The following is a 26,350-nucleotide window of genomic DNA, read 5'->3' on the forward strand; positions in this document are numbered from 1 at the left end:
GGAGAGCTGTGGACACATTTAGTACATACACTAGAAAGAGCTAATAACGTTTAACCATGTATCCAGTTAATTATATAGCTCATGTTACTGTATTGTGTCAACAGTTAACTTCATTTATTGTATGTGGCATTTTCTTTTGCGGGGTGCAAATGTTCCACCAAAACAAGTTCCTTCCTGAGACTATTTTTGCAGAGCCACTGTCGCTGCGTCCAGAGCTTAGCGCCGCCCAAGACGATTGTGATTGGTTTAAAGAAATGCAAACAACCTAGATCCTTTTTCGTATCCCAGAATGTATCTGTGTTAAAGCCAGACCTTACTCCACAGCGCTGTGGCGATAGAGCTGGCAATGCGAGACTACTTTGGAAATAACGTTAAAAACGGACTAAAAAGGACACTTTAAAATAAAAACTGCTGTAATAAACAAAGTTGACCTGAAATGTTAAGGAAGCTATTTCATATTAACGACCTGAGTTTAAAAGAAATGGTTTGATTATGTTTTACTACACATTTTGTCCAAGTTTTATTTATATGATTATTAATTTCATAATTAATTAATTTAAAAAAAAAAATTATATTGACCACTTTGGGCCTCCATAGCGGATTGTTGTTATGACTATGCAATATCCCCGATTCCATTTTTGGTGCAATGTGTGTTATATATATATTTTTTTTTACTTTTGCATTCTTTTAAAGCAAAGACAAATGTGATGAATGCACAAAATGATACTTTATTATTACTTCATTTATATATTATTGCAGGAGTGCAGGAGAAGAGGAATTTATTTATTAGGAGCACCTTGGCACCTTTCTAACCCTAACCCATACAGGGACTTGAACCAGCAGCCCTCCAGTTCCTAACCCAACTCCCTACGGACTGAGCTACTGCCACCCCCAGGAGTTAATGTCATTTCTATAGGTAATTATGTCTATTTCTAAAAAGGTGTTTACATTTCCCTTCCAGTTGTTAAATGAAGGTTGTTTAGGTTTTAACTAGTTCCTCGTTATCTCTTTCATAGTTCTAGACAGATACCTAATCTGTCTATTTCTAAAGTGAGTTCAGATGAGGATATACAGTACCTAGGATAATACATATTGGTTCAAGTGCCTGTTTTTTAAATTACAAAACTGTGGATTTTAATGAAGTTTGGCAGAGCCCGTTACAAAAGAGGAATTATTAATATACTGTCAATTGTGAAATGTAGTACTACTAATTCTGTTGACCTTTCCTTGAAATGGAAACACCCTGTTGCTCTTTTGTAAGTCAGAGACCTCAGCTTCCTGTTCTAGTTTTACTTTCTTTCCTCTTGTACTGCTGACCAGAGTGACTGTATACTAAGGAACATATGAAAGTGAGTACAAAAAGAGAGAGTACAGCTGAAACTGTGACGTATGAGAAAAAATCCTAACAAATAAACATGTCTTGATAAAGGCCTGCCACACTCCAGATACTGAAAAAAATGTTTTCTTAAGATTCTTAAGAATACAAACAGTCAGAGTTCATGTAAGGCATGTCTGATCTGGCCACCGTGACTCACAGTTACCAGAAGGCAGCAGCTCCACTTCCTGCAATGAAGTCCACATGGATAGTCATTAAGAGCTCAAACAGCAAATGGATTTCCAAGGCATGTTTCATTGGCTACTTTTAAAGGGAGTGTTCGCTGCAGGGTGTAACTTGACACTGTAACTCTCTCAGTTTTATTCTTACCCCTTATTGCCTTCAAATTAAATTCATTCTGTTTGCAAGATCCATGACAAGCAGTCAGACATCCTCATGTAAGTATTTTAAATTAATCCTCATAAAAAAGCCTCAGGAGTCAAGAATATTCCCTTTATTTATTATTTTGGCACTGAATGAACTGATCATTACTTTTGCTAATTCTTTGTTTAACAGGTATCAAGTGTAATAAGTGGAGGTTTCTGATGTCTCGTCTATGATGACAGCACTAAATCAATGAGGGCTTGCTGACAAGTTTACATTAAAGGAATAACAGCTGATCCCAAATGGTCCTTGTAAAGGGGATTATGATGATCCCATGGTTATTACTGGTCTCACTGTTCTGCAAGAGCACACAAGATGGAAATGGCCAAGAAAGTGGTGAGTGCGTCAAATTACAGTGCTTAAAGCAACACCAGAGACCTTTTCCCACTTTGATCCCCCTACAGGTTGGAAGCGGAATTGTCCATTACATTACATTATGCAAGTTTGCCAGATCGGGTAGCGGATCTGTAGTTTGAACGAGACATAATGAGACATTACAACAGCAGTAATGAACAATTCCGCTTCCAACCTGTAGGGGGACCAAAGTGGGAAAAGTGTGTATGTGTGTGTGTGTGTGTGTGTGTGTATATATATATATATATATATGTATGTATATATATATATATATATATATATATATATATGTATATATAAGGTAGATAATAGTAGATTTGTCCTCATCTCAATGTTAGCATGCTAACATTTGCTAATTAATGTTCAGGTTTATCCATACGTCAAGTGTATGGAAGTAAACTGCAGACTGTTGTCAATGCTAACAGTTAGCAGCAGTTGGACATCTGTTGTCTGAAATGGGTATAATGGAAATATAATTAGATTTGCAAATTACACATCCATGCCTGTTTTTGTTATCTCACCAACATAAGCTACTGGAACCTTGAATTTCCCCTTGGGGATCAATAAAGTATATATCCATCTATATATCTATCTATCTAGAATTAACTATGGCTTCTTCTGTTTCAACAAAGACAGAAAGTTTCCTGATCACACACTGGCCCTTATCTCACGTTTCCCCCATCCAGTATGGCTAAGGCAGACAGACAGCTTCTTACATTTAGAGCCATTAAGTGATTCTTAAGTGCGTCACCAGCACTTTCCTGTCAGCTAGCATCTTAAAATAGAGCAGAACAGAAATGGAAAATTGTGTCCCTGAAAAAAGGATGGTCAAAATCAAAAGTTGCGGAACGTTACAGGGATGACATCCCCCTCCCTGATGTGGTCCCCTTCCTGCAGGCTCATCCTGACATTACCCTCCAGCGTGATAATGCCACCAGCAATACCGCTCGTTCTGTGTGCGATTTCCTGCAAGACGGGAATGTTAGTGTTCTGCCATGGCCAGCGAAGAGCCCGGTACTTAATGCAGCTGGTGGCCACACCAGATACTGACTGTAACTTTTGATTTTGACCATCCTTTGTTCAGGGACACATTTTTCCATTTCTGTTAGTCACATGTCTGTGAAACGTTCAGTTTAGTTCTTAGTAGTTGAATCTTTTTTATGTTCATACAAAGTTTTACGCTTGGCTGAAAATAAAAGCAGATGAAAGTGAGAGGACATTTCTTTTTTTGCTGAGTGTGTGTATATATATATATATATATATATATATATATAATATATATTTTTTCAAACACGCGCACATACACACAGAGGTTAGATCATATCCTCGACGTTCAACTTCTGGGATTGCTCCGGTGCCGCAGGAAATCCCACCGGATGGGGGGGGAACCTCATAAAACCCACGTGACTCACCCACACTAACACACACACATACACATAAATGAACACATCCCTAAATAATAAATAAAATAGAAAATGCTGTCTATTTAGTTATAGGTTTGAAATATCTGTACATATTTATTTACAAGTATCTAATGTTAAACTGTTCTATGTCTTTACATTTTTAATACAGTAGAATATACTTTTTTGTTTCATATTGCTAAATAACTTTAGTTTTTTAGATTTGCCATACAAATAGATTAATATAATTAAAATAAATCCATCCTAATATTGTGTTAATGTTCATATAACTGCTTATTGTGTTTTGTAAAAAAAAAAAAAAAAAAGTGAAAATCCTCTGATAGGGGAACACAGCGTTGTGAAGTGTCCAAGGGATCATCCCTGGACACATCAAGGCCACCAATATCTGGCAGCAACAGGTCCCATATATTGTCTCTTGACAATATAGGCATTCTTGCAAAGGGGCGCAGCATCATGCACAGCACCCACAGGAAAACCACCAATTTCCCAGAGTGCCAGAGGCTTGCAGCAAGTAGGCCTAGCTGCTTCACCCTCCTCTCCTCTACCTGCTGTCTCTCTCTCTCTCTCTCTCTCTCTCTCTCTCTCTCTCTCTCTCTCTCTCCCCCATCGTCTGCTTTTCATCCCTATTCCCTTGCTCAAATGAATACGGGAGGCCATCGAACTATAATGACCTCATCCGCATTCTCGAAAACATTTAAATATTGAGCCACGGAACTGAAAATCTTTTCAAAACCTATAATTTCTCTAACCTACTCCAAGGGTGTTTTCACATATAGTGCTCTTTAACAAATTTTAGGGAAATTTGGATTTACATACTTTTTCGTCTTGTTATTATTAAACTGTTTGCATCGAATAATATTATAATGAATACTCTAAACAAGATAACATGGAGCCATTGCATGTCCTTGTTTGGAGCACGGTGTGATGCTGAGGAAGGAACAGGCGCTCCCTGACAAGATAGGGGAGACGTCATCGACTCTGACAAGATAACAGTTGACGACATCTACTTTGTAGATGTCGTATGATGTCAGTATTGTATGATTTATTACATTACACTTGGTAATTATAAAAAGCAGCTGCAGAGAGCTTTTCGTTAGGTCATTGTCTGTACTGTTCTGTAGTGCGGAGACGGCCTCCTTGTCGGGTTCTCAAGTAAAATGAACTTTAATACATCTTCAGTGGTCTTTGTCTATTCTTGATAATATAATGATTCTTACAACAAACCAAACTCATTCCTCTTAAAGTGGACCAAAAGGTGGACCAACAGAAAACGGACTCCGTTCTTTTTGCGTTCACATTGTGGGTTGATGAAAGAGGATTCAGTTCTCTTTCTGGTCCACTTTAGCTCTGATGGGGCCTCAGACCACCTCCCGAGGAAGTATGAGTACAGTTCGCTTCAGAGGGGTCTGAATCTCTTTTTAGTGTTCACAAAAAAAATACTGACTAATAGTACCCTTTAAGTTTACCTGACAAAAAGTTACCTTCATGACAGTTAAGTTTAGATACCAAAACGACTAGCTAAGATTAGAAAAAAAGATTGTGGTTTGGGTTAAAACAACTGTCTCTAGTTGTACTCCCGGGACACAAACACCCATTTGGTGGGTGAAAGTCATGTGTTTTCGTGAGGACATGAACTCCACTCCACCGCTTGAAAGCTCTGTGTTTTATGACCTAGACGTCCACCCCAACCACCTCCCTACACTGTGATTCACACTCTTATGAATAAGCAGTCAATGTGGTGTATACATAATCAAATACGTGGAATACATACGAATTACAGGGCATTACTATTTGTAGCGATGTGTAAAAATGCTTCATGAGAACAACCTATTGCCTCTCTGTAGTTTATGATAAGCACGGTGCTGTAAATAACACTATGATCATTCTCCTCAGGCGTCCTGCATTGTGGAGCTCAGAATCTGAAACTAACCGGCTCCGGTCAGATGATCCTGTTAACATGGGAAGACACGCCTTCATGCTCTGCAGTACAGGATGTGCTGATCTATGAGCTGGAGGTTCTCATAGCGGACAAGAAAGAAAATTATGTAAGTGTTCATTTGCATTACACCAACGTTGCTGACTTCCATGACAATAACCTCTGCTTCTGGAGTAGCCAAACAAACACACCTCTAATTTGGTTATGGAAATGTTTTAGGATGAAGTTGCTGTGACGCCTGACCAGATAAGATCTACTCACTCCTGGAACTGGACGTCATATTTGGCATTAGAGTGTGCTTCCCATTCAGTGAGGCTCAGGTCCCGATACAAAAACCATACAAGCCCATGGAATCAAGAGACTCTTCCTGGTTAATATTCATTTTACTTACCTCCATGTTTTGATAATCAAAAACATTCAAGCTGTCATTATTACACGTTTGACAGTCATGGCACTGCTTCAGATGCTTATAATGTCCTATTATTATGCTTTTGCAGGGCTTGAAACATCAAAAACACAGGTTTATCCAAAGGACAAATACTTCAAGGTTGGCAGTACAGTCACCTTCTGCTGCGTTCTGCCTAGGGGGGAAGTTTTTGGCAAAATGTATCTGTCTGGGTATAGTAGTGCTGATATGAACACTCCCAGAATCAGCAATCAGACCTATGCCTTGACTGTCCACCTGAACCAGGCATCAAAACACAGTTGCACTGATGTAATATGTGAACTGAATCCTTATGTTGTATATGGGGCTTGTGCTTTTATTGGCTGTAAGTATGACTTAGTATTGTGCTCAATTCTGGAGTCTTAAATTGGCCTACGTCTTGTTAATAATTGCTGGCTGTTCTTTTTTTTTAATACGTGCCATCACTCAGACCCACCTAATGTCACGGACCTTCAATGTGAAACCCGAGATCTGCAATCAGTCGATTGCCACTGGACATATAAAGACGCAAGCCTACCCTTTAAGAGTCCAACAGAATATCATCTACTTGAAAGGTATAATAAAACTAAACCGGATGCAGTCACAGGTTGGAGGACGGAAGCAAACAAGGCTGTAAGGGATTTGAATCTTATTAACTATACCATGGTCTGGATGAATACTCAATTCTGATTGGCTGCAGGGTGTGCATAAAAAAAAGTGTTAAAGGAGTTCCAGTGAAACTGACTGTTTACGGTCATAAATTAATGCACTACATTAAAACAAATAGGAAATGTGAATCTGTTATTTCCAACACTGTGTTCTGCTTCAGTGCCTCATCCTCTGAACACCACAGGATGGCGCTAACACATAAGCTACAAGAACTAAGTTACACTGCCCCTCTGAACTGACTTTGTTTCACAGCGAATAACGGTATCTCACATCCTAGGTGGCTGCATATATGAAAAAAAAATGCCTAACCCTAAAATAATTCTAACAAAATGTTTCTCAGCTGTTTTTTGTAGTACTAGGTGTCCTTCATAACATACTAAAAGTTTACCAAAGTTTGACCACTAAAAGGTGTAATTTTCAAGATGGGCAGGAAGCCCTTAAAATATCCTAACTCCTTCATTATTTGACCTAACCAAGTAATCTTGGTGTCTAACCCCATGTTTTCTGGGTCTATGAATCTATTGGACTTGTCTAAATTGCACCGACATGATTACATACTTATGGAATACATGATTTTGTGAGATTACTGTAAGGTGTTATCTTTGTTTGGGGTGAACCAGAGATGTAAACGACTTAGCCTATGTCATGTAACTCCTATTCAGTACATGTTTTTGGACACATACCCTTTTTTTGCTAAAACACAGACTTGACATTCAACGTCAAAGTTATTGCACCCAAAGTAACTTCAATTGGAGTTGTATAACTTTGAGGAAGAGTGTGACGACTAATGGTAAATCTAGTGAAGGTCACAGTGCAGAAAAGAAGAGAATAGAAAAAGATATGTATAAATAACAGAAGTATTAAAAAAATATAAAAAAACAGTCTGATTCTTTATTGGAATCAAAAGAATGGTTATGAACCACAGAAACCACCGACACTAGGCAAAACGATATGAGAAGAATTACTTAAGGGAAATTGTATTATTAAATTGTATGTAATTGTATTCACTCTTATTTTTCGCATGAATATGCTTGTAACCAATTGCTTTAATATATAATTGTACTTGTAATCACTTATCTATCATGCAAATATGCTAATTAGAATATTGCATGGTCAAAACATGTATCAGGCACCAGTATTCCTGGTCTAGGGGGAATACAAAGGAGTTCTCTGATTGGCTTACTTTGGTTAAGGTTAGGGTGAGAATACCAATCTATCCACAACAAGTTGCTAGACGCTTGTCTCATATAGCCAGACATTACTCCACAGCACAGCGGAGTAGCTAACGTTAGATGCTGGCTATATTGACAGTCATAAAAGCCCGTGCTCACGTGGAGCTCTGTACCCAACTGACAGACATTTTTTCGGCTTAGAATTACCGTAGAAACTGCTAAAAATCCCACAACCTCGCCATCCTCTCCACACGCCAGACAGACACACTTCCTCGGCTTAGAATTACGATAGGAACCGCTAAAAATACCACTACCTTGCCGTCCTTTTCCACCTGACTGAACACACTTTATTGGCTTAGAATTACGGCAACAATCGCTAAACACACTGCAAACTCACAGGCCTCTCTGTCCGATTTACAGCCCCACTCTCTTAACTTAAAATAACTCACCGTTGTCGGCTACAGCCGCTGAACAGGCTACACCTTATAAACAGCCGTGGCTGCTTCCCTGGTCCTCCGGTAACGTTAGCCGTTAGCATTAGCCAGGACCAGTCGGGATCACTTCACTGGTTGTGTCTCAGTTGTTTTTGCGAGTAACCAACTCGGGTACTCTAGCTATATAATTCAATGTGAGTAGCTACACAAATGTTGAAATTACATAAAATGCCCGTCCCTAGTAGCTGTGATAAATTAGCCTGAAGCTAATGCTTACCTGTTCAGGAGGAAATTAGCCAACTCTGCGTCCTTTTGGGCTCTAAGCTGTCTCCATCTTTCAAATACATCTCCAATATTTACCCAGACGGGTTTGTTACGTCTCTGGTCATGCAACTATTAGAAATGTTTTTTGTCGGGTAAAATCAATCTCCGTTGATCCTGTTCGTTTGTTTGCTGCTTTTATGGCTGTACTAACCTTACAGCTGTAGCGCGCTGGGTTTACGTTTTTACAGGTATATCTGGCAGCCCGGCCTGGCTGTCAAACTGGGCAGTTGATAACAACAAACAGGCCAAAACACAAACAGAAATTCCGTCACGGAACAGAAATTTCAAAAGGAGAAAATACTGGCATTAGCATTGTTGTCAGAAAAGATAGTATTTCAACTCAGCATGTTTCCTTAATATCTGATGACGCATTGGGGTCATTTTTGGATTTATTACAATAAATATATTACATATATGACCTAGTATTTTGAAAATAGTAGATAGTTTATTGATAGTTTGGCTTATTTAGGCTAGTCAAAAATAAGAGATAGTTAATCATAATTGGAAGTTGAACGAGCAGTATCTTGAACAACAAAAATGATAATCCATCTATAATGAATTCCCCTTTTCTCCTCTAAACCCTGTGAAAAATGTTTCATCAGGCAATTAAGACTGCTGCTCTAGTATAATTTCCTGGATTTGGGAACTATGTGGATGATTCGGGAAAACTGCCTAGATTCAGGCCAACCTCAACTTAATCCAGGCCCACCCATCTGTCACGTTCTGCAACCACTGAGAACTCTTTTGTTAGAATTTCTTTGGGGTCAAGCCATATTTGCAGTTGACTATCCCGTTCACTGTTCACTACTTCAGGCTGCGGCAGACAGTAGGCTAACGTTACATGTCGTGGATAAAACTGTTCGTAAAAGTCGTTATATTGTTTTGGGGACAATGACATGGCTGGCTAGCTAGCTTGTCTTGATGTTAAACATACTGTTACATTTTTTTACTGATTGCCAACTGTACACAATGTTATTGACTCTGAATCTTGCTAGCATAGCGTTAGCTTTCTGGCTCGTAGCTGAGCTGACAAGCTGAGTGGACTATAAATAGCTCCTGTTGCAAGTCGTATCTAAGGTCCTAAGAACCTTATGGGATGGGAATGATTTTTCCAGCTATTAGTCAGACCCTCAGGCATAACCAGGGAAACAGTTATTGTTTGGAAAAACTTTAGATTTTGATTGTAAAACGTATTAAAATATGAATTAATGTTTAAGAAAAATATATATTTGGCAAGTGACCATGGTATAAGCGGGTTAATGCCCTTCGAGGTGTCCATTGTCAGGTATTAATGGACGACGGCGAGGCGTGAACCATCCGACGCCTCCGCCGAAGTTCATCAATAGCTGACAATGGACACCTCGTCGGGCATTAACCCTTACTTAAATACTTCAAAGAGTACTACTCCAATTTATTGTTGCACTCTCAAAACATTGTCAGATTCATAGTGGACAGTTTAATTGGAGATTCAGGTGTTATTGCTGTTGCTACTAATGTTTTACTGTCAGTCACATGATCCAAGAAAGAGAAGTTCTGATGAGAAAAACCTTGGAAACTCAAATTTTAGTTAGTAAGCTACAAGGAATAATTATAAATTGTACAACTTGAATTTACCCTCTGTAATGTTGCCCAATGTCATCAGGGTCTAATCTAGTCTATATCCATGACCTTCCACTTCCAGGAATTCCCCGTTGCCGCCGGAAATTATGTCGTATGTCCTTTTTTTCAACCGGATTTCCATTACCTAATGCTTCCTTTGTGTTGGACTTCAAAATTCCGGTGGATTTATGAGGACTATGGTTAACTGCTCCTCAGATCTCTGCAGGGTAAATCCAGACAGCTAGCTAGACTATCGGTCCAATTTGAGTTTTGTTGCACGACTAAAACAACCTTTGAACGTACACACGTTCCACCAAAACAAGTTCCTTCCTGAGGCTGTTTTCCAGCGGCACCGGGGCTCCGTGCAGCGCTTAACGCAATGTGATTGGTTTAAAGAAATGCCAGTAAACCAGAGCATGTTTTTTTTCCCATCCCTGATTGCTGTGTGGACTAGCCAGACCCTCCTCTGCGGCGCTGTGGAGGAAGGTCTGGCGAAGCGAGACTAAATCTAATCTATTGGATGGAATAAGATCTTAATTGCTTACAAATTTAAAATGTATAGCCTTTCTTTACTTCCATATTGGAGGTGTAGTCCTGGTTGCCTGGTTATGATGTTGGAAACAAAGTGGCTGTATGTACCCGATACATTGCCTGCTAGCTACTGATGCCCAGATAAAACATAGTGTAGTCAAGGGTTATAAATTGCGCCTATAATTAATGCAATCAAATAAAAACACAGAGGCTCCGAGATCAAAACAAGTTTTAAACCAAGGCGGCAACAACTTTTTATTATTTTCTACACTGGCAATGGCATCTCCATATGACAGCGCATTACAGTTTCAGTACTACCGTTTTTACCCCTTTCACAATAAAAGCCCAACTTAAATTCACTCAGCATTTCGCTAAGAGGCAACTCAACAAAATAGCTTACAAAATGCATCAGGTGACAAAAATACTCACTCATCATCTGCCCTCTCGGACTTGCTGGTCTTGGTGGTCTTTTCCATTTGATCTTCGGGATAATCCTAATCCATGATCCTGAAGAAGGTCTCCAGCCCACCTTTGTCCAAGTGAGGAGTAAAACTTTCATGCAACGCACACACGGGCTCTCTCGGCGTTGGAGAAGCCTCCAACAGAAATTGCCCTCATTGCAGCATTATTCCATTTCTGTTGGCATTGGAGGGTTACGGTTAGCAATGTAAACAAAGTTGCCACCAGTCGGTGTTTACTCTCAGCAGCTCAGAGGCGAAATCCAAGCCAAAATAGCATATAGTTCTTCCTTGCCTCCAACACATCACTGTCATGTAAGTCTGGATCAATGGAAGAACATTGCTAGGATAAGCCTGGCAATGGTGAAGGGATGTCCCACTTTGCCCCTTCACAACAAGAACAACTTGAGCTAATGTTACGCTGAAAATGGCGAGTTTTGACCAAAATGTGAATGCAAGGAGACTTTTCATTTTTCTTTCGTTTGCTTTGGTGAATGATTGTAAAATTTTACAAAGAATATATTTACTGCATTTACTATCTAACTGGGAGTACAAACAGCGAAACACTGGTAAGAGCAAATTATGTTTAAAGCTATAAAGCTCGGAGGTAGAATGGTCTGCAATCGCAGCAATCGGCACAATGACTATTATCCCCCATACTTATTATTCCGCCACATTTTTGTCCCGCTACTAGTCACGGAGCGTTACCAACACATGCACACAAAATACATCAAAACGTGTGTAATGACCAGGAATGGTGTGCTATCATTTGAATAAGAGATTTGCCACACGGTTTTCATGAAATCGGCAAAAAAACACTGCGAAATTTCCCATAGACTTTAATGGGAAATCTTCGGGAAATCACTTAACATAGCTCAAAACAACCCCTCTTTGGGGTTATACTGTATCGCCATACTTTAATTTAGATAAATAATTAAAAGTTTAAACCGAAGGCAAGACTTTATTGGGCTGAATGGGCATTCTGATATCAAGCACAGTTTATACCAAATCATAGTTTATGTATCGTCCAGTTTTCAGACCGTTTCAGATTTTCCAATGTGTGTGTGTATGGGGCCGGAATATTGAGAGCTAGAAGGTAGGACAGAGGGTGAAGCTGCAGTACGATTTTTTTTCCAAAAAATTGCTCTCTCCCCTACAGTTTTCACTCTTCATACAGTACATTATGGTTGGTCAAAGTGTAGGAAATGTTGTGCCGGTTGCAGACATGTAACTATGGAATCCACCGGACTTAAACTTTGGCTCTGTTCATACCAACTGCCGATAGAAACAATGAAAAAAAATATCTGGAAGGACGAAGACGGTTCCCTGTTTGTTACCTGCGGTGTCGCTGCTATTCATATGCTAATTAGGCCAGACACTCTCTGGCCAAGAGAGGTTTCGCTGCTATTCATATGCTTATCTGAGCCATTAGCACCTCCGCGGGAGCTCTCCACATACGTTATGATTCGTTTCCGTCAATATGTGGCACAGACGAATGTGACGCTAACTGCCGAAAATTAGGGAGATTTACGGGCGTTTGCAGGCATTTACGGACGTTTACGGGGACGAAAATCCCACTTTTCATGCAGTGATAGCCAGACAACAGGGCTGTGGAGTATGGTCTACTGTCATGTCAAATGTCGGTGCTGGATGTAGGAAGAACAACAGATTTTGCAGCTACAAACTGCAGCTTTCTCCATCAATATAGCATGCACTGAGAAATGTATTGCTTTAATCAACTACATTTTGTCATCATAACTGATTGGACATCCACATAAAAGGTGGCAAATGTTTTGAGCATTTTATTATGTATCAAACGAAAAAGTTAGACTCTCTTGGCATTTGTATTTCAGTCCGTCAATCTGTGCAAAGTCGCCTGAGACGAGATGCCATCAAGAAGTGCGAGTCGATGCTCGCGAGAGAAACTGGACGTTAACAGCAAGTAATCCTTTGGGCGAAGTGAAGCTTTCTGACACTGCAGACCTGACTAAAAGAGGTATACCTTTTTAAAACATTAGCATTTCTGTGTGGCAAAATGCTTATTTGGTGATTGACATCACCTTTATAATCATTGAAATCAGCTGATTGTTGTCTTTTGTTTCAGTGTACATGTACCCTCCAGAGGGAGTGACAGCTTCGAGTGTGAATGCCAGAAATGTCAGCCTGGAGTGGAAGTGGACGGTGCAGCAGTACTATAATCTCAGTTTAATATGCCAAGTGAACATTAATAACAATGGTGAAAACACCATAGTGAGTTGACAAAAAAAAACTCATTATTAGCAAGACTTTTAAAGTTGGATCCTTTTCTGAACTATACTAACATCATCATTCTTGTACTTGTAATTGTGTTCCCAGAGGGAACACTTTGGAGTTGGTCTTAACTTTTCAGTTTTGAATGACCTGATACCAAATTGGACATATAATGTGGAAATACGATGCAGAACAGCACAACATTTCTGGAAATGGAGCACCTGGAGCACAAATGTCAACTTCCATACAAAGGGTGATGGTAAGAAACAAAAAAGTAAACACTTTTAGTCAATAATGGCAATTGAACAGATACTGTTTCCATTTTTTTCTAGGCACTGATTGTCTCTTTGTCCTATAGTTCCAGATGCTCTTGATGTGTGGATGCAGGTGATGGACAACCAAATTATAACCATCTGGAAGGTAGGTCAGATGAGTGGCCACCACTTTCTAATAAACTGCTCTTCAGAAAGGCTTTATCAGTAGTAATTAATTGCTTTACTTGGTTGGTTGGTAGTAAAACATTGACTAATCCGTTAATGAGAAAACATTTTGGGTTGCCAGGATGTGAAAACTCTCTGGTTCTCTGCTTACCCTCCTCCAGCAGGACCCTTGTCTTTTTAGCTCTTCAGTTCATCAGGAGGACCACGCTAATTTGACCTCTGACCTTCTGGAAAAGTGCTGCAGCGTAGTGGAACCAAAATCGATTTATTAACAACGTATTGATATTTACATTTCAAGACTGAATGGATTGTTGTAAAAATGTCACTATTAACGCATTCACATTTTTTATTTTCAGAAGACTCACTGACTTTTGCTGTTGCTTATCAGAGAGTGATTATTAATGACTTACTTATATCTGCAGACATGATGGCTTGTTAGAAAGTGAGACACATTACCCTTAATTAATGACTTCATTAAAGGGATATTTCACCGCTAGAAAGCTGAATATATCTTTAAATTGAGTCACACAAATGTGAAAAAAAATTGAAATTGGTGCCTTCTAGGCCGAGAAAAGCCAGGAAATGTGTTTTTGGCTCATGTGGATGAAAGACACCAAATCCCAGAATGCACTTGCTTCAGGACACTCCCAAGCCACGCCTACCGTTTACAGACAGACAGTGAGACGGTCAACTCAATTCAACTGTGTTTTATTGTCATTTCAACCATATACACCAAACAACGTTTCACCGTGGCTCAAGTGGTTACACAATTCAAATATATAAAAACGACATTATATAAAAACGACATACAAAACACATTATATGCTCCGTAAAGTTCAGCTAACACATACTAGCATTAGCGCTTGGTAGGCTGTAAAACACATTGGAGACAAGACAGCAGGTCTCATATTTCAGACACTGCAAAGTTATACATTGTCGCATTTTTGTCGGGCTATTATTAAATTCACTTCTGATACTTTTTTAAGCAAGACATCAACTATATAAAGCTCAAATATTTGCCGTTTTTACGAAGATTTATGGCTAATTGCAAATTTGGTAAGACGTGTTGGACTTTAGGAGCTCCACACAGTCTGACGAGAAAGCGGCAACCTCCATACCCAGTGAAAGTCACCGTTTCTCGGCTACTGGACTACCAGGGCTCGGGGCTCCGCGGAGCTCCGGAGCTGCAAGCTAGGCTATGTGTCCCATTTAATCCTATGGGAAAAGATCGTTGCTACACTTTCGGCATAACTTTCGTATATTTACAGTTTGAATTTTGTCACGCCACTTACATAACATATACCCCAAGGTCTTATAAAGCTAACAATGGTGTCCGATTGTGAACATTAGGGGTTTCGTTAGCTGCCACTGTCCCTCCAATCCTATGTGTACAGGTAGCGGCTAGTTAGCTTCATTTTCGGCGTAATTCGAGTATATTTACAGTTTGAATTTCGTTACGCCACTTGGTAGACTGTAAGTTTGTAAGTGTGAGTTTTGTTGGTTGGATGTAGTCCAGTTTGTTGTCTAATGAGCGGACAACAAACACGATTTTGCCACCCGCAAACTCGTTCAACGTCCCCTGCTGACGATGTCCCTTTACCGGCCAGAGGCTTCGATCAGCACCGCTGGTCTCCATAGCCGGCAGGCGAAACTGTGTCGAGTATTCCGTCTGTAATAAAGTGTCCTGCATACTCTCCGATCTGTACCAATGTATCCCGGTGGTACACGTGTGTGGTAGTTTGAATGCACATAATTGTTGTTCTAAAATTTCCTTCGCGATGAATAAATCTATCTATCTATCTATCTATCCATCTATCTATCTATCTATCTATCTAAAGTTTTGATGCTGAGAAGCCACGCTCCGCGAGGATTCAAGATGGCTGACACTCGTTTTGTTTTCGTGAAATTTCGGCAGTCCAACCCCCTATGGGCGGGTTGACAACATGCGGAAGTAGGTCCTACTGTAGTCCATAGCCTCTGGGCAAAAAAGCCTCTTATGACGCAAAATGACGATTTTTGCATCATCTGAGGCTTTTTTTCCAGACCCTCAATACAGAGATCTCCCCTCTCAGGGGGATATGAGGGAGGGAAGCACAGTCATTCAAAAATACTACCGGGTTTCTTCTGATACAAAGCTTAATGCTAAATCGGTGAAGTATCCCTTTAATGACTCACTAACCCTTTCACACCATGGCAGCAAAAGTTATTCCAATGAATGGCTTAAAACTAATCTGTAGAGCAGGGTTCAATGTTTTTTAAGCCAAGTGTAGCCATTGTTTGACTGAGAGAGACAGATCAGGGACCCCTCTACTACATAAAATCAAGTTGCATATTAAACTGGGCCTACAATAAAGTGTAGGCATACACATAGCTTTTGCATAGAACACTAAGCTATTAAAATAAAAATTGTTGGCATGATTTTATAAATCATCTTATAATGTTAAACATACATGTGACACAGTACATTTTTGGAATTAACTGTATCTGTGGATGGCTACCTTAGTGACCACTTTCACAAATAAGCTGATTTATATTTGCTGATAATATGTTAGATTCACGGTAAGACGTTTTAGTTTTTGAAAAACACTTTAAATTTAAAAAACAACAATAATTTGGAGGCACCCCTGCAGTAACTCTGAGGACCCCCTAGGAGGTCCCAGCCCCCCTGTGAAGATCTCTGCTGTAAAGCATTAGTCAATGATTTATTAACCATTAAAGCTATTAGTTTCTTAAGCAATAGCTCGCTACAGACCTTGGGGGCGTTGTTTCGGTCCGAAAAGTGGAGGTAAAGTGGTAAAAATTTTCTAAATATAGCATCCACTTAAAGGGATAGTTGGCGGATTTTCAAGGTCCCATGGCATGAAAATGTCACTTTATGAGGTTTTTTAACATTAATAAGAGTTCCCCCAGCCTGCCTATGGTCCCCCAGTGGCTAGAAATGGTGATAGGTGTAAACCGAGCCCTGGGTATCCTGCTCTGCCTTTGAGAAAATGAAAGCTCAGATGGGCCGATCTGGAATCTTCCCTTTATGACGTCATAAGGGGAAAGGTTACCTCCCCTTTCTCTGCTTTGCCCACCCAGAGAATTTGGCCCGCCCATGAGAAAGAGAGACATCATGTGCATCAAGCAAAGTGGCAGTTGGTCAAGGCCACACCCCCACCCTCCACCTTGCCCCCCCCCCCCCTCTCCTCCTCAATAGCATTTAAAGCTACAGACAGAGAAATGGCACATCCTAAGGAAAGCTCATTGTGGGACTGGCTCTAGTGGCTGTAATTCTGCACCAAGTCTGAATTTCAGGAAAGAGACTTCAGATACAGTATTAGGGGACCACTAAGGCCTATATAAAAGAGACTTCAGATACAGTATTAGGGGACCACTAAGGTCTATATAAAGGAGACTTCAGATACAGTATTAGGGGACCACTAAGACCTATATAAAAGAGACTTCAGATACAGTATTAGGGGACCACTAAGGTCTATATAAAAGAGACTTCAGATACAGTATTAGGGGACCACTAAGGTCTATATAAAAGAGACTTCAGATACAGTATTTGGGGGACCACTAAGGTCTATATAAAAGAGACTTCAGATACAGTATTAGGGGACCACTAAGGTCTATATAAAAGAGACTTCAGATACAGTATTAGGGGACCACTAAGGCCTATATAAAAGAGACTTCAGATACAGTATTAGGGGACCACTAAGGCCTATATAAAAGCATCCAAAAAGCAGCATGTCGTAGAACCTTTAAACCAGCTCTGTGTCATGGCAGTGTGTGCAGATAAACAGCTTCCCTCCGTGGCACCAGCTATCAGTTTGTTAGTTTAACTTTTTTTTCTGCTGAGTGATACTTATCGTGCAAAGAATTTGATTTATAGCCATTGTTATGTGGTTATTTTATCACGGCTATGAACCAATCAGATTGCTTGATCTGAGCTACTCGTATTATAAACTTCATAAAGGGTGCCTTATTAGAAGTGGTGTTGATGAGGGCCTGATCTTCATGCGTGTGCTTTGGCAGTTAAGCTAAAGTCCTGATGTTACTTCTCTGCAGATGCCACTGGCCAACCAGAGTCATGGACACATCGAAGACTATGAAGTGACCTGGACCAAGACCACAGAGAGAGAGCGACGAAATAGGACCAAAGTGGCTCCCAACCATTACAGTCTTGCCCTCAGTCTGGACACCACTGTCGAGCATATCGTCACCGTTAAAGCTAGGAATATAAACGGCATTTCATCCCCATCAACCATCATCATCCCCAGCTCCAATCCAGGTATGAAGCTAACAGAATTCAGGTTTAAACCTACATTCATTGATTTTTTTTTTTCTGATTCTGAAAATGGCGATTTGTTATTGAACAGTTCCCTTTTACAAACTCTGCAGACGCAGAGCATTATAAGCATTATTTATGTGTCTGACTACCCAGCGAATGTAAATCTAATATTTAATCTCCTTTTAGCTCTGATTTGCTCTGTATCTGGCTCTTTAGCTGCTGATGTTCCATTGTGTTCACCAGCTAGTCTCTAACTGTGTCTGTGTGCTGTTGGACAGGTAGTGTACAGTGGGTTTAGGAGAGATTTTTGATGAGATGGACCTCATTCATAGAGCTAATAATCCCAGCTAATATTGGGCGAGAGGCAGGGTACAGACTATCACAGGGCTCACATGTTGAGAATCACAATCAGAAAATTACATATTGCCAAGTAGGTACCACTTACAATGAATATGCCTTTGTGGATGGTGCATACATAAACATTAAACATATTAATAGGAAATAAGCAATAAATACAGAAAAAAATCCACACAGGAGGGACAGAACAACTTCCAGCTCAACCGAGGAGCGAGGAGATATCAAATAAGAGACATGAGATACAGACGGGAAGAAACTGTTTCATGGTGTGAGGTTTTGGTCCTGAAGGTCCGCAGCCTCCTGCCAGAAGGGGAGGGGTTCTAGAAAGTTTGTGTCCGAGGTGAGAGGGATCAGCCACAATCTTTTCTGCCCGTCTCAGGGTCCTGGAAGCGTACATGTCCTGGAGGGATGGAAGATTGACAGCCAATCACTTTCTCAGCAGAGCAAAGATAGACAATCATTCACGCTTCCATTCATTCAAGCAATTTAGAGTCACATTTGGATTATTTGGACTGTGGGACAAAACTCACACTAACATGGGGAAAACATGCAAAGAGGGGGGGCAAGCCAGCCAGTGGGTTAAAACTCTATTCCCTTATGCTGTTGTTGGAACCGTGAAAAAGTGAGATTAAACTGATCTTAAACAAAAGCACATGTAGCCAACATGTGTTCAGAGACAAAGGGACCACGTGCCCCACACACAGGCCTGCTCAGGTTCAAACCTCTTTGAGAGAAAATGGCCCGAAGTCTAAAAACTACAGGCGTGTAGTTCACACCTTCAAGAACACTCTGATCTCCCATTGGCTGGCGGAACCTGGGGGTTGCGATCTGCTGACCTGCGGAATAAACATTGAATGTGATTTGATTAATAAGTGCTACTGGTGCGCGTTTGATTATTAATTATTATTAATCTAAAAATCACCACTGATCGCGGTGCATTAATTGTTGTGTTAAATGATGTTGCTTGTTTGAAACTGTAAATGCTACGTTGCTATCTCCCGCCGCGGAGAAGTTACTGTACAAGCGAGAGAATAAATCATCCGTTCGGCAGTCCAGCCACAGGGACCGCGACGTGACGAGACCGGCACCTTGTGGCCCTGCGTAGGCAAACGGGTCGGTTTATTGTCGCCGCACAGAGTCAGCTGTTTAGCTCACCGGAGAGAGATATAACGTCAGATTAGGCACAACTTCCTGAGTGAACGAGACGGTGGTTATTCTCAGAACCTCAAAAATCAAGACTCCAAGTGTTTCTTTCTCTAAACATGCTTTTCTCTCCTCTTTCGCACTATGAATACACATATTCATAACTTTATTAATATTGATATTGATATATCTTTATTTTCAGACAGAACCAGAGTGAACACTTCTTTGATCATTGGCAGCAACGGTAGCTTCAACCTGTCCTGGTCTGCCAGTCCAACAGCCAGCTGTGGCTACATAGTGGACTGGTGTCCTACCTTAGGAAGGTGCACCGTGGAGTGGCTGAAAGTGCCTCCCAATCAGACTAATGCCAGTATATTTTCAAGTAAGTCTTATCATTTGCCCAGAAAACAGTTGCATTACATGTATTTGTGTTACAATACATCCTTTTATTTCTCCACTCTAGAAAACTTCAAAGATGGACTGAGATACACTTTGTCAGTATATGCCTGCACCCAGGAAGCTCCAGTGCTACTACAAAGAAGTGAGGGCTATGTCAGAGAGAAAAGTAAGATTGAAATGTAGTTAGTGTCTAACCAGAAGTGTTTAAGCAGTGATTAAAATAAAAAATTAAATAACGTGCTACAGCATGAATAAATAACATATGCTACAGTATATACAGAGTGCAAGGTATGAATTATATATTATATAGTATAGATATGTGTCTATATGAGTGACAATTACTACAATAGTACTTTCTATTGACAGAAATACAAGACGGCCTGTTTAAATCATTCACGGGGCAACAGCAGGATTGGGATTACGAGGTATCCTGGAAGCCTATCTCTCTAAGAGAGCAGACTGCTTTTATCCAAGGCTATGTCCTGTATTGTTTGGACTACGACAAGAAAGTCATCAACTTCACCACAGGTATTGTGACACCCTGTTATTTTCTGATGAAATTCCACAGAGAACCAGGGTTACATACAGGACCTATTATGCATTCTCAATCTGTATACACATTTACAAATATAAGAACACATTTGCATGTCAGGATCAGTGGCGGCTGCTGGTCTTTCAAAGAGGGGAAGCTCATTTTCGGCCTACATCATAAAAATGTGTTTATATTATAATAATATATATTATATAATAATAAAAATATAATACAATCATAATCTAATAATTATTATAATAATAATTTATAATATCCATGAGAAGGTTTCATCAAGAGGCATGGCCAGCAGTACATTTTCTTTGTCACAGCCCTCCAGTCAGCCAGCTAACTTTGTCATACCAGGAGAAATGAAAAGACCTGTTACTTTGCCCTATCTTTCGCACTAAATCAATCTTAAGTGTTGATCTGCCCTGCTGTTTTATTCTACGTTTCACCTCGTAAGGAAGACTTTCAAATGGCTTTGCCAAAACCAGGTCGACAATATCAGCATTGTCTGCCATCGTGTGCAGTTTGCTAGCTGGCTAGTTCACCCCCACAACACTAGCCTAGCCTATTGTATGAATGAATGAAAGGACAAACGATCTAACAAAATGATATTAAACTCGAAGGAGGAAATGTGGGAATTAGGTTAAACTGAAACAAGGAATGTGGTGTATACTTGTATGAAATGTATGATGAAAATTGGCTAGCAATTTCGCCAAGCAAATACCAAGAAATAGGTTGCAGCAGTTCGTTTTTCAACAACACTTTCAAAATCCGCGATGAGCTGAGCTCTGGCTCTGCTCGAACAGCTTCGGCGACTTTTTATCGCACAAAATATCTGTCAATCAAAAGGAGATGCAGCCTTTCGACAGACCCTCCAATCATCACGCAGAAGCCCAGCGTCCAGGCCAGCCCACTGCTCCATTGACCCCCAGAGACGCTGAGCGTCCGTGGGCGGGACATAATCACATTTATCCAATGACCGTCTAGTTTCGAAGCACTGAAAAAAACTGCTCAAAGCAGCCTCATTGAAGTCAATGGACGCTAGGCTTCAACAGGGAAATGCACCGAGACGCTACGGGAATGTATGAGAAGGAAATCTAGTCAGCTGATTCTGAACGAACTCGTCTTCGAGATGAACGTATTCTAACGCAGTTTTAGTCAATAAAATGTTAACACAATAGGACATGTTTGACCATTACATTTTAGACATTTTAGGGGAAGCCGAGCTTCCCTTGCAGTCTTAAAGAAATCGCCACTGGTCAGGATACACCTTTACAAACCATATCAATTACCTTAGTATTGTGGCAACACTCCACTAATTTCCCCGTTTAGCATTTACAAGCAGTATGTAAACATGTAATAGATGGTTTCTAATAACACACTGTAATATAGTTGTAAGCAGATGTGTTTATTTATGTCTATAACTATAACTCCTCAGCACCCAAATGGAGGCTGTTGTAAAAACAGATATTGAATGACAATAAAGTAAAACACAGTTATTAGAAGTTGACAAATCTGTCTATTATGAAATACTTAAAATGTCCTTATAGCTCATAGACTGTAAAAATAATGGACGCAGCATCGGTGATGTCACCCATTGGTTTGTGGACTGCCGTTTTGAAGCCAGCAGTTCACATTTTGGCCATCCACATCTTAGTATTTTTTAGAGCCGGAGTGACCATATTTGGCGTTTACGGCACTGTTGTGTATGGTTTCAATGGCGCTGCACTAAGATAAATAGGTAACATTTTACTGGCGGGTAAACGCAGACCTACGGGTACTGGTGCTGCTTGTCAGCGTGTAGCATGCAGAGCTGGTTGAAAATCGGCAGGCTTTCTTTTAAGTTACCAGCTAATGCTAGCTAGCTAGCTTGGTTGGCAGAATACTGAATAAGACATTTCTAGGCGACCAAAGTTTTCCAATTAACTTTGCTGAAGTGAAAACACACAGCGAGAGGGTCAAAGTTTAAGATGAAAACACGGACAACACCCAAAAACAAGTTGAAGTCTATTGTCCACAGTGTTAGCATGATTAGCATTGCTAAGCCTCTGTCCTGACTGACAGGTCCTAAAGCATCCCCTGCTTTATCGTCTATTTTTAAATAAATGGGATCATAATTTACAAAATGAACATCATGCTGTATTGAAGAAGACTTGTAATTGAGACCGTAAACTGGTTCATAAAATGTTTATTGAGGTATTAAATCAAGGCGGAAGTGTTTTTTTTTCTCCATAGACTTCTATAGAAACAGACTTCTTTTTGAAGCCAGTGGAGTCACCCCCTGCTGGAAATGAGATAGAATGCAGGTTTAAGGCACTTCTGCATTGGCTTCACTTTTCAGGCGCGGAAGGTGCCGGTTGTTATAGCTGCTTATGTAGTAAATGTTAAATAGGGGGACCTGAAGCGTTACGTTTATTATGTAATGCAGACCTTCTGACTTTACTAATTGAAAAGCACTCTATGTTAAATTGTGACCTTGATGGGTCTTCAGGATGTTTATTACTAATGACAATCTATTTTGTTTGGTTTAGACAATCCTGAGGCCACTAGCCTGACAGCAAGAAACCTTAAAATTGGTTCCTACATATTCACAGTAAAGGCACGGACAGCAGTTGGAGAATGTGGCACTACATCCATCACTGCCACCTTGAATTCACTGAGTATATTGCTTTTTTTTCCATTTCAGATCACTATTTTTTACTTGTGTACAAATCAATTGTCTTATGGAAACACAATCAAATCTTGAATTTATTACTTTATCTGATCAACTTCTGCTTCTCATTTGGGTTGTTAACTCAACAGCTGATAACTTGATCAAGACAGTCTTCATTTCCCTGGTCACTGTTTTTGGTCTCCTTTCCCTCATCACTATTGTTTGCTACAGACACTGGACATGGTAAGCAAGTCAACACATTCATTTTCTGTGGAATTAGCTCGATTGTTGTCTCTAATGGTACTCTGATGGTTCTAATGACTGCATGGTGTTGCCATACCTGTGTGACTTATTTCCATGCATTCTTACATCCAACAGTATCAAAGAGACGGTCTATCCTCCAATCCCAAAGCCAGTGTTGACATTAACGGTAGGTCCTCACAACCATGTCTTAAAGGGGCACTCCACTTATTTCTGAAGATAAAATGTGACCGTATTTTACCATTTCTAGTCTGGCCCAAAAGGCCAGCGTAATCTGATTCCAATTCAGGTCACTACACCTCACACATTTTAAGATTTAAGTGTCCGTTGGTAGATCAGAAATAAAACTCAGGATTCGCTTAGTTAAAATATAACAAGCTTTAGTGAAATGATATTGCAAGTAAATACATATGCATATGGCCGCAGTTCTCCATCAAGACCGTCTCTCTCGCCCTACCAACAGACAGTCTCCCCTGGAACTCGTGCCCGCCACTCAGACCCTCATACTCTTATACGTTTTCTCTGCCCATCCTTGTTGGTCCTCTCATCGGTTGGATATAGTCCAGGTCATCTTTGCTCTGCTGTCCGGTCCTTCGGCGATGTTTGCGCCATGCATGAAACACTTAGATTCTCCACACTCCCAAGGCCAAACAGTTCGTTAGTGTCTTAGATCTACAAATTGGATCTACAAAATGTTTTATGATGTTCATCTGTGTGTCTTATCTTTTCTGCTGACCTAGGAGTGATGAGAGCCAAAATCATTCTATGACCTGAATCTTACCTTTCAGTTATTTGGAAAATACATCTTACACATGATTGAAGTTTGAAGAAACAAGACATATTGCCAGTTGAACAATTTAATAATTTCACAAACAGGAGCCTCAGTAGCGTGTGGAAGAACCATACACAACCACAACAGCCTGGCACCTCCTCCTCATGCTGGTCACCAGCCTGGTCACACACTGCTGTGGGATGGCATCCCATTCTTCAACCAGCAGTCCTGACCTCAACCCCATTCAACACTTGTGGGATCAGTTTGGGCTGTTCGTGCCATAGTGACCAACACAACCACGTTGGCTGACTTGCGACAAATGCTGGTTGAAGAATGGGATGCCATCCCACAGCAGTGTGTGACCAGGCTGGTGACCAGCATGAGGAGGAGGCGCCAGGCTGTTGTGGCGGTGTATGGTTCTTCCACACGCTACTGAGCCTCCTGTTTGTGAAATTATTAAATTGTTCAACTGGCAATATGTCTTGTTTCTTCAAACTTCAATCATCCAATCCACCAAACACCAAACGAGTCAATGGCAGAATAAGCTGTTTGGCATTGACAGAGAAGATTTGGCAAATTGTTCATGGGCGCAACCCACATACTCAGCGCTGCTGCTCATCCCACAAATGCATGTTCCTTACAAATGGGGCACCATTTGAAAGGAAACTAAACAGGCTTTCCAACGGTATAAGATTTATTGACAGAGAAATAATCTACCAAACACAAATTTCCTTACTTTTTGTGCTAAGTTTATATCTTTTTTGTGCACTTTATAGATTTACAAAGTGAAAAAGCCCAAAGTCCACCCCAAAGGGACTTACCATCTTCCAGAGAAAACACTGTTCGCAAACTGCTCGAAACTGCTCTGTTGTAGTCATGACGAACGTGCGTCACTTTGTAACACTTATTATAATGCTCGCCTAGCTGCCAGCATGGCACTCCCTCATACTCTGCAGCTGTCAAGCTAGCAGTACTTACTGCGCATGTGCGACTCCCAACAAAGATTGAACAGAAGTGAGATGTCTCACTCTGTAGCTAAAACAGAGAGCTCAACACACAGGGTGAAAAGAGGAGCTGCAGCAATGTGCAGTACAACAAAAATATGGTGATTTTTGAAAATTAAACCACATAAACCTATTCTGGTACAACCTCTAAATACAATCATGAACCTGAAAATGAGCATAATATGAGCACTTTAACTTTTCCTTTAGCGCTGTCATCATGTCACATTTTTTACTTCGGTTTATGATCAAGTACATGCTGAACTATTGTTGGTTCAGAGGTTATTTGCATTTTTGCACACCCAGCTACCACCCATCTTGAAATTAATGTGAGGTTATTTTGTTTGTTTTTCCAGGGTGAACATGGATGTCGTCATTTTCAGGTGGATCAGTGTCACTATAGTGAAGCAAATATCATGGATGTTCCGGAACTGTATTGTAGTGCAGGAGCACCAATAAATGGTTTGGTCAGCCAGGAGAACATGAACACACAAACTCCAAAGGGTTACTACAACCAGCCCCTGAAAAAGTGCAACCTGCCACCCCTCACTTTACCATCTATGGCCATCCCATCTCAGTCAGGGTTACCATCTTCTTCATTTAGAATGGAATTTCCTAATGTGTCATACAACCTGATAATGCAGCCTGGGAATCAGCAGTCCAACTTATGTCCTGAGCTTCAGGAGGGAACATCTTTAGAGAGAAGCTCCGATGGATACCAGCCTCATCAAACGGACACCTTCACTACAAACCAGACAGAAGAAGATCCAGACAGTCCTATGTCCTGTGTCTCCACTTACATATTGTTACCACAGTAATCTTCCAGATAGCTTCTGCATGCAATGCCGGTATGGTAAGTTATAAGTAGGGTAGCCAGAAAACAGAACTTTAACACGGATTTAGTGTAACACGTAATTTTTATTATGTGTATGCATTTACACAATTCAGTTTTTAAAAGGTGCCCTGCCAAACAAAACCGTTTTTACTTGCATTTTTTAAAATATGTTATGTCCATATGTGTTTGTGTTATGTCGTGAATGTGAAAATGAACTGCTACCTCCTCTGTCAGCTCTAGCCACTGAAAAGAAATAAGCGGAGAAATCAGGCCAATTAAAATAGCTGGTCAGTCTGACGTGGTGTCGCCTGAGCTCATTACTATTCATGAGCTCGCTCAGTTGC

The 26,350-nt window shown here is 40.4% G+C and overlaps 1 protein-coding gene across 4 annotated transcripts in view; it reads left to right on the plus strand.

Annotated features, from left to right (window-relative positions):
* LOC144531884 (leukemia inhibitory factor receptor-like) overlaps window positions 1–26,119 on the plus strand; it is a 28,641-nt gene extending 2,522 nt beyond the window's left edge. The window contains exons 2-19 of one of the 4 annotated variants that reach the window (XM_078272251.1): window positions 760–916; window positions 1,892–2,095; window positions 5,428–5,579; window positions 5,690–5,840; window positions 5,968–6,240; window positions 6,346–6,469; window positions 12,935–13,077; window positions 13,186–13,331; window positions 13,437–13,590; window positions 13,690–13,751; window positions 17,825–18,047; window positions 19,750–19,929; window positions 20,011–20,112; window positions 20,313–20,474; window positions 23,016–23,144; window positions 23,287–23,380; window positions 23,516–23,567; window positions 25,528–26,119. In XM_078272251.1, the coding sequence (XP_078128377.1) occupies window positions 2,002–2,095; window positions 5,428–5,579; window positions 5,690–5,840; window positions 5,968–6,240; window positions 6,346–6,469; window positions 12,935–13,077; window positions 13,186–13,331; window positions 13,437–13,590; window positions 13,690–13,751; window positions 17,825–18,047; window positions 19,750–19,929; window positions 20,011–20,112; window positions 20,313–20,474; window positions 23,016–23,144; window positions 23,287–23,380; window positions 23,516–23,567; window positions 25,528–25,989 (2,703 nt within the window). In that variant the 5' untranslated portion in view covers window positions 760–916; window positions 1,892–2,001 and the 3' untranslated portion in view covers window positions 25,990–26,119. Of the gene's footprint in view, window positions 1–759; window positions 917–942; window positions 1,774–1,891; window positions 2,096–5,427; window positions 5,580–5,689; window positions 5,841–5,967; window positions 6,241–6,345; window positions 6,470–12,934; window positions 13,078–13,185; window positions 13,332–13,436; window positions 13,591–13,689; window positions 13,752–17,824; window positions 18,048–19,749; window positions 19,930–20,010; window positions 20,113–20,312; window positions 20,475–23,015; window positions 23,145–23,286; window positions 23,381–23,515; window positions 23,568–25,527 lie in introns of those variants that run through there. The other 3 variants (XM_078272252.1, XM_078272250.1, XM_078272253.1) reach the window with 3 other exon arrangements.
* The last annotated feature ends 231 nt before the right edge of the window (window positions 26,120–26,350 follow it).

This window comes from Sander vitreus, chromosome 16, assembly GCF_031162955.1.
Source record: "Sander vitreus isolate 19-12246 chromosome 16, sanVit1, whole genome shotgun sequence".
NCBI classification, from domain to species: domain Eukaryota; kingdom Metazoa; phylum Chordata; class Actinopteri; order Perciformes; family Percidae; genus Sander; species Sander vitreus.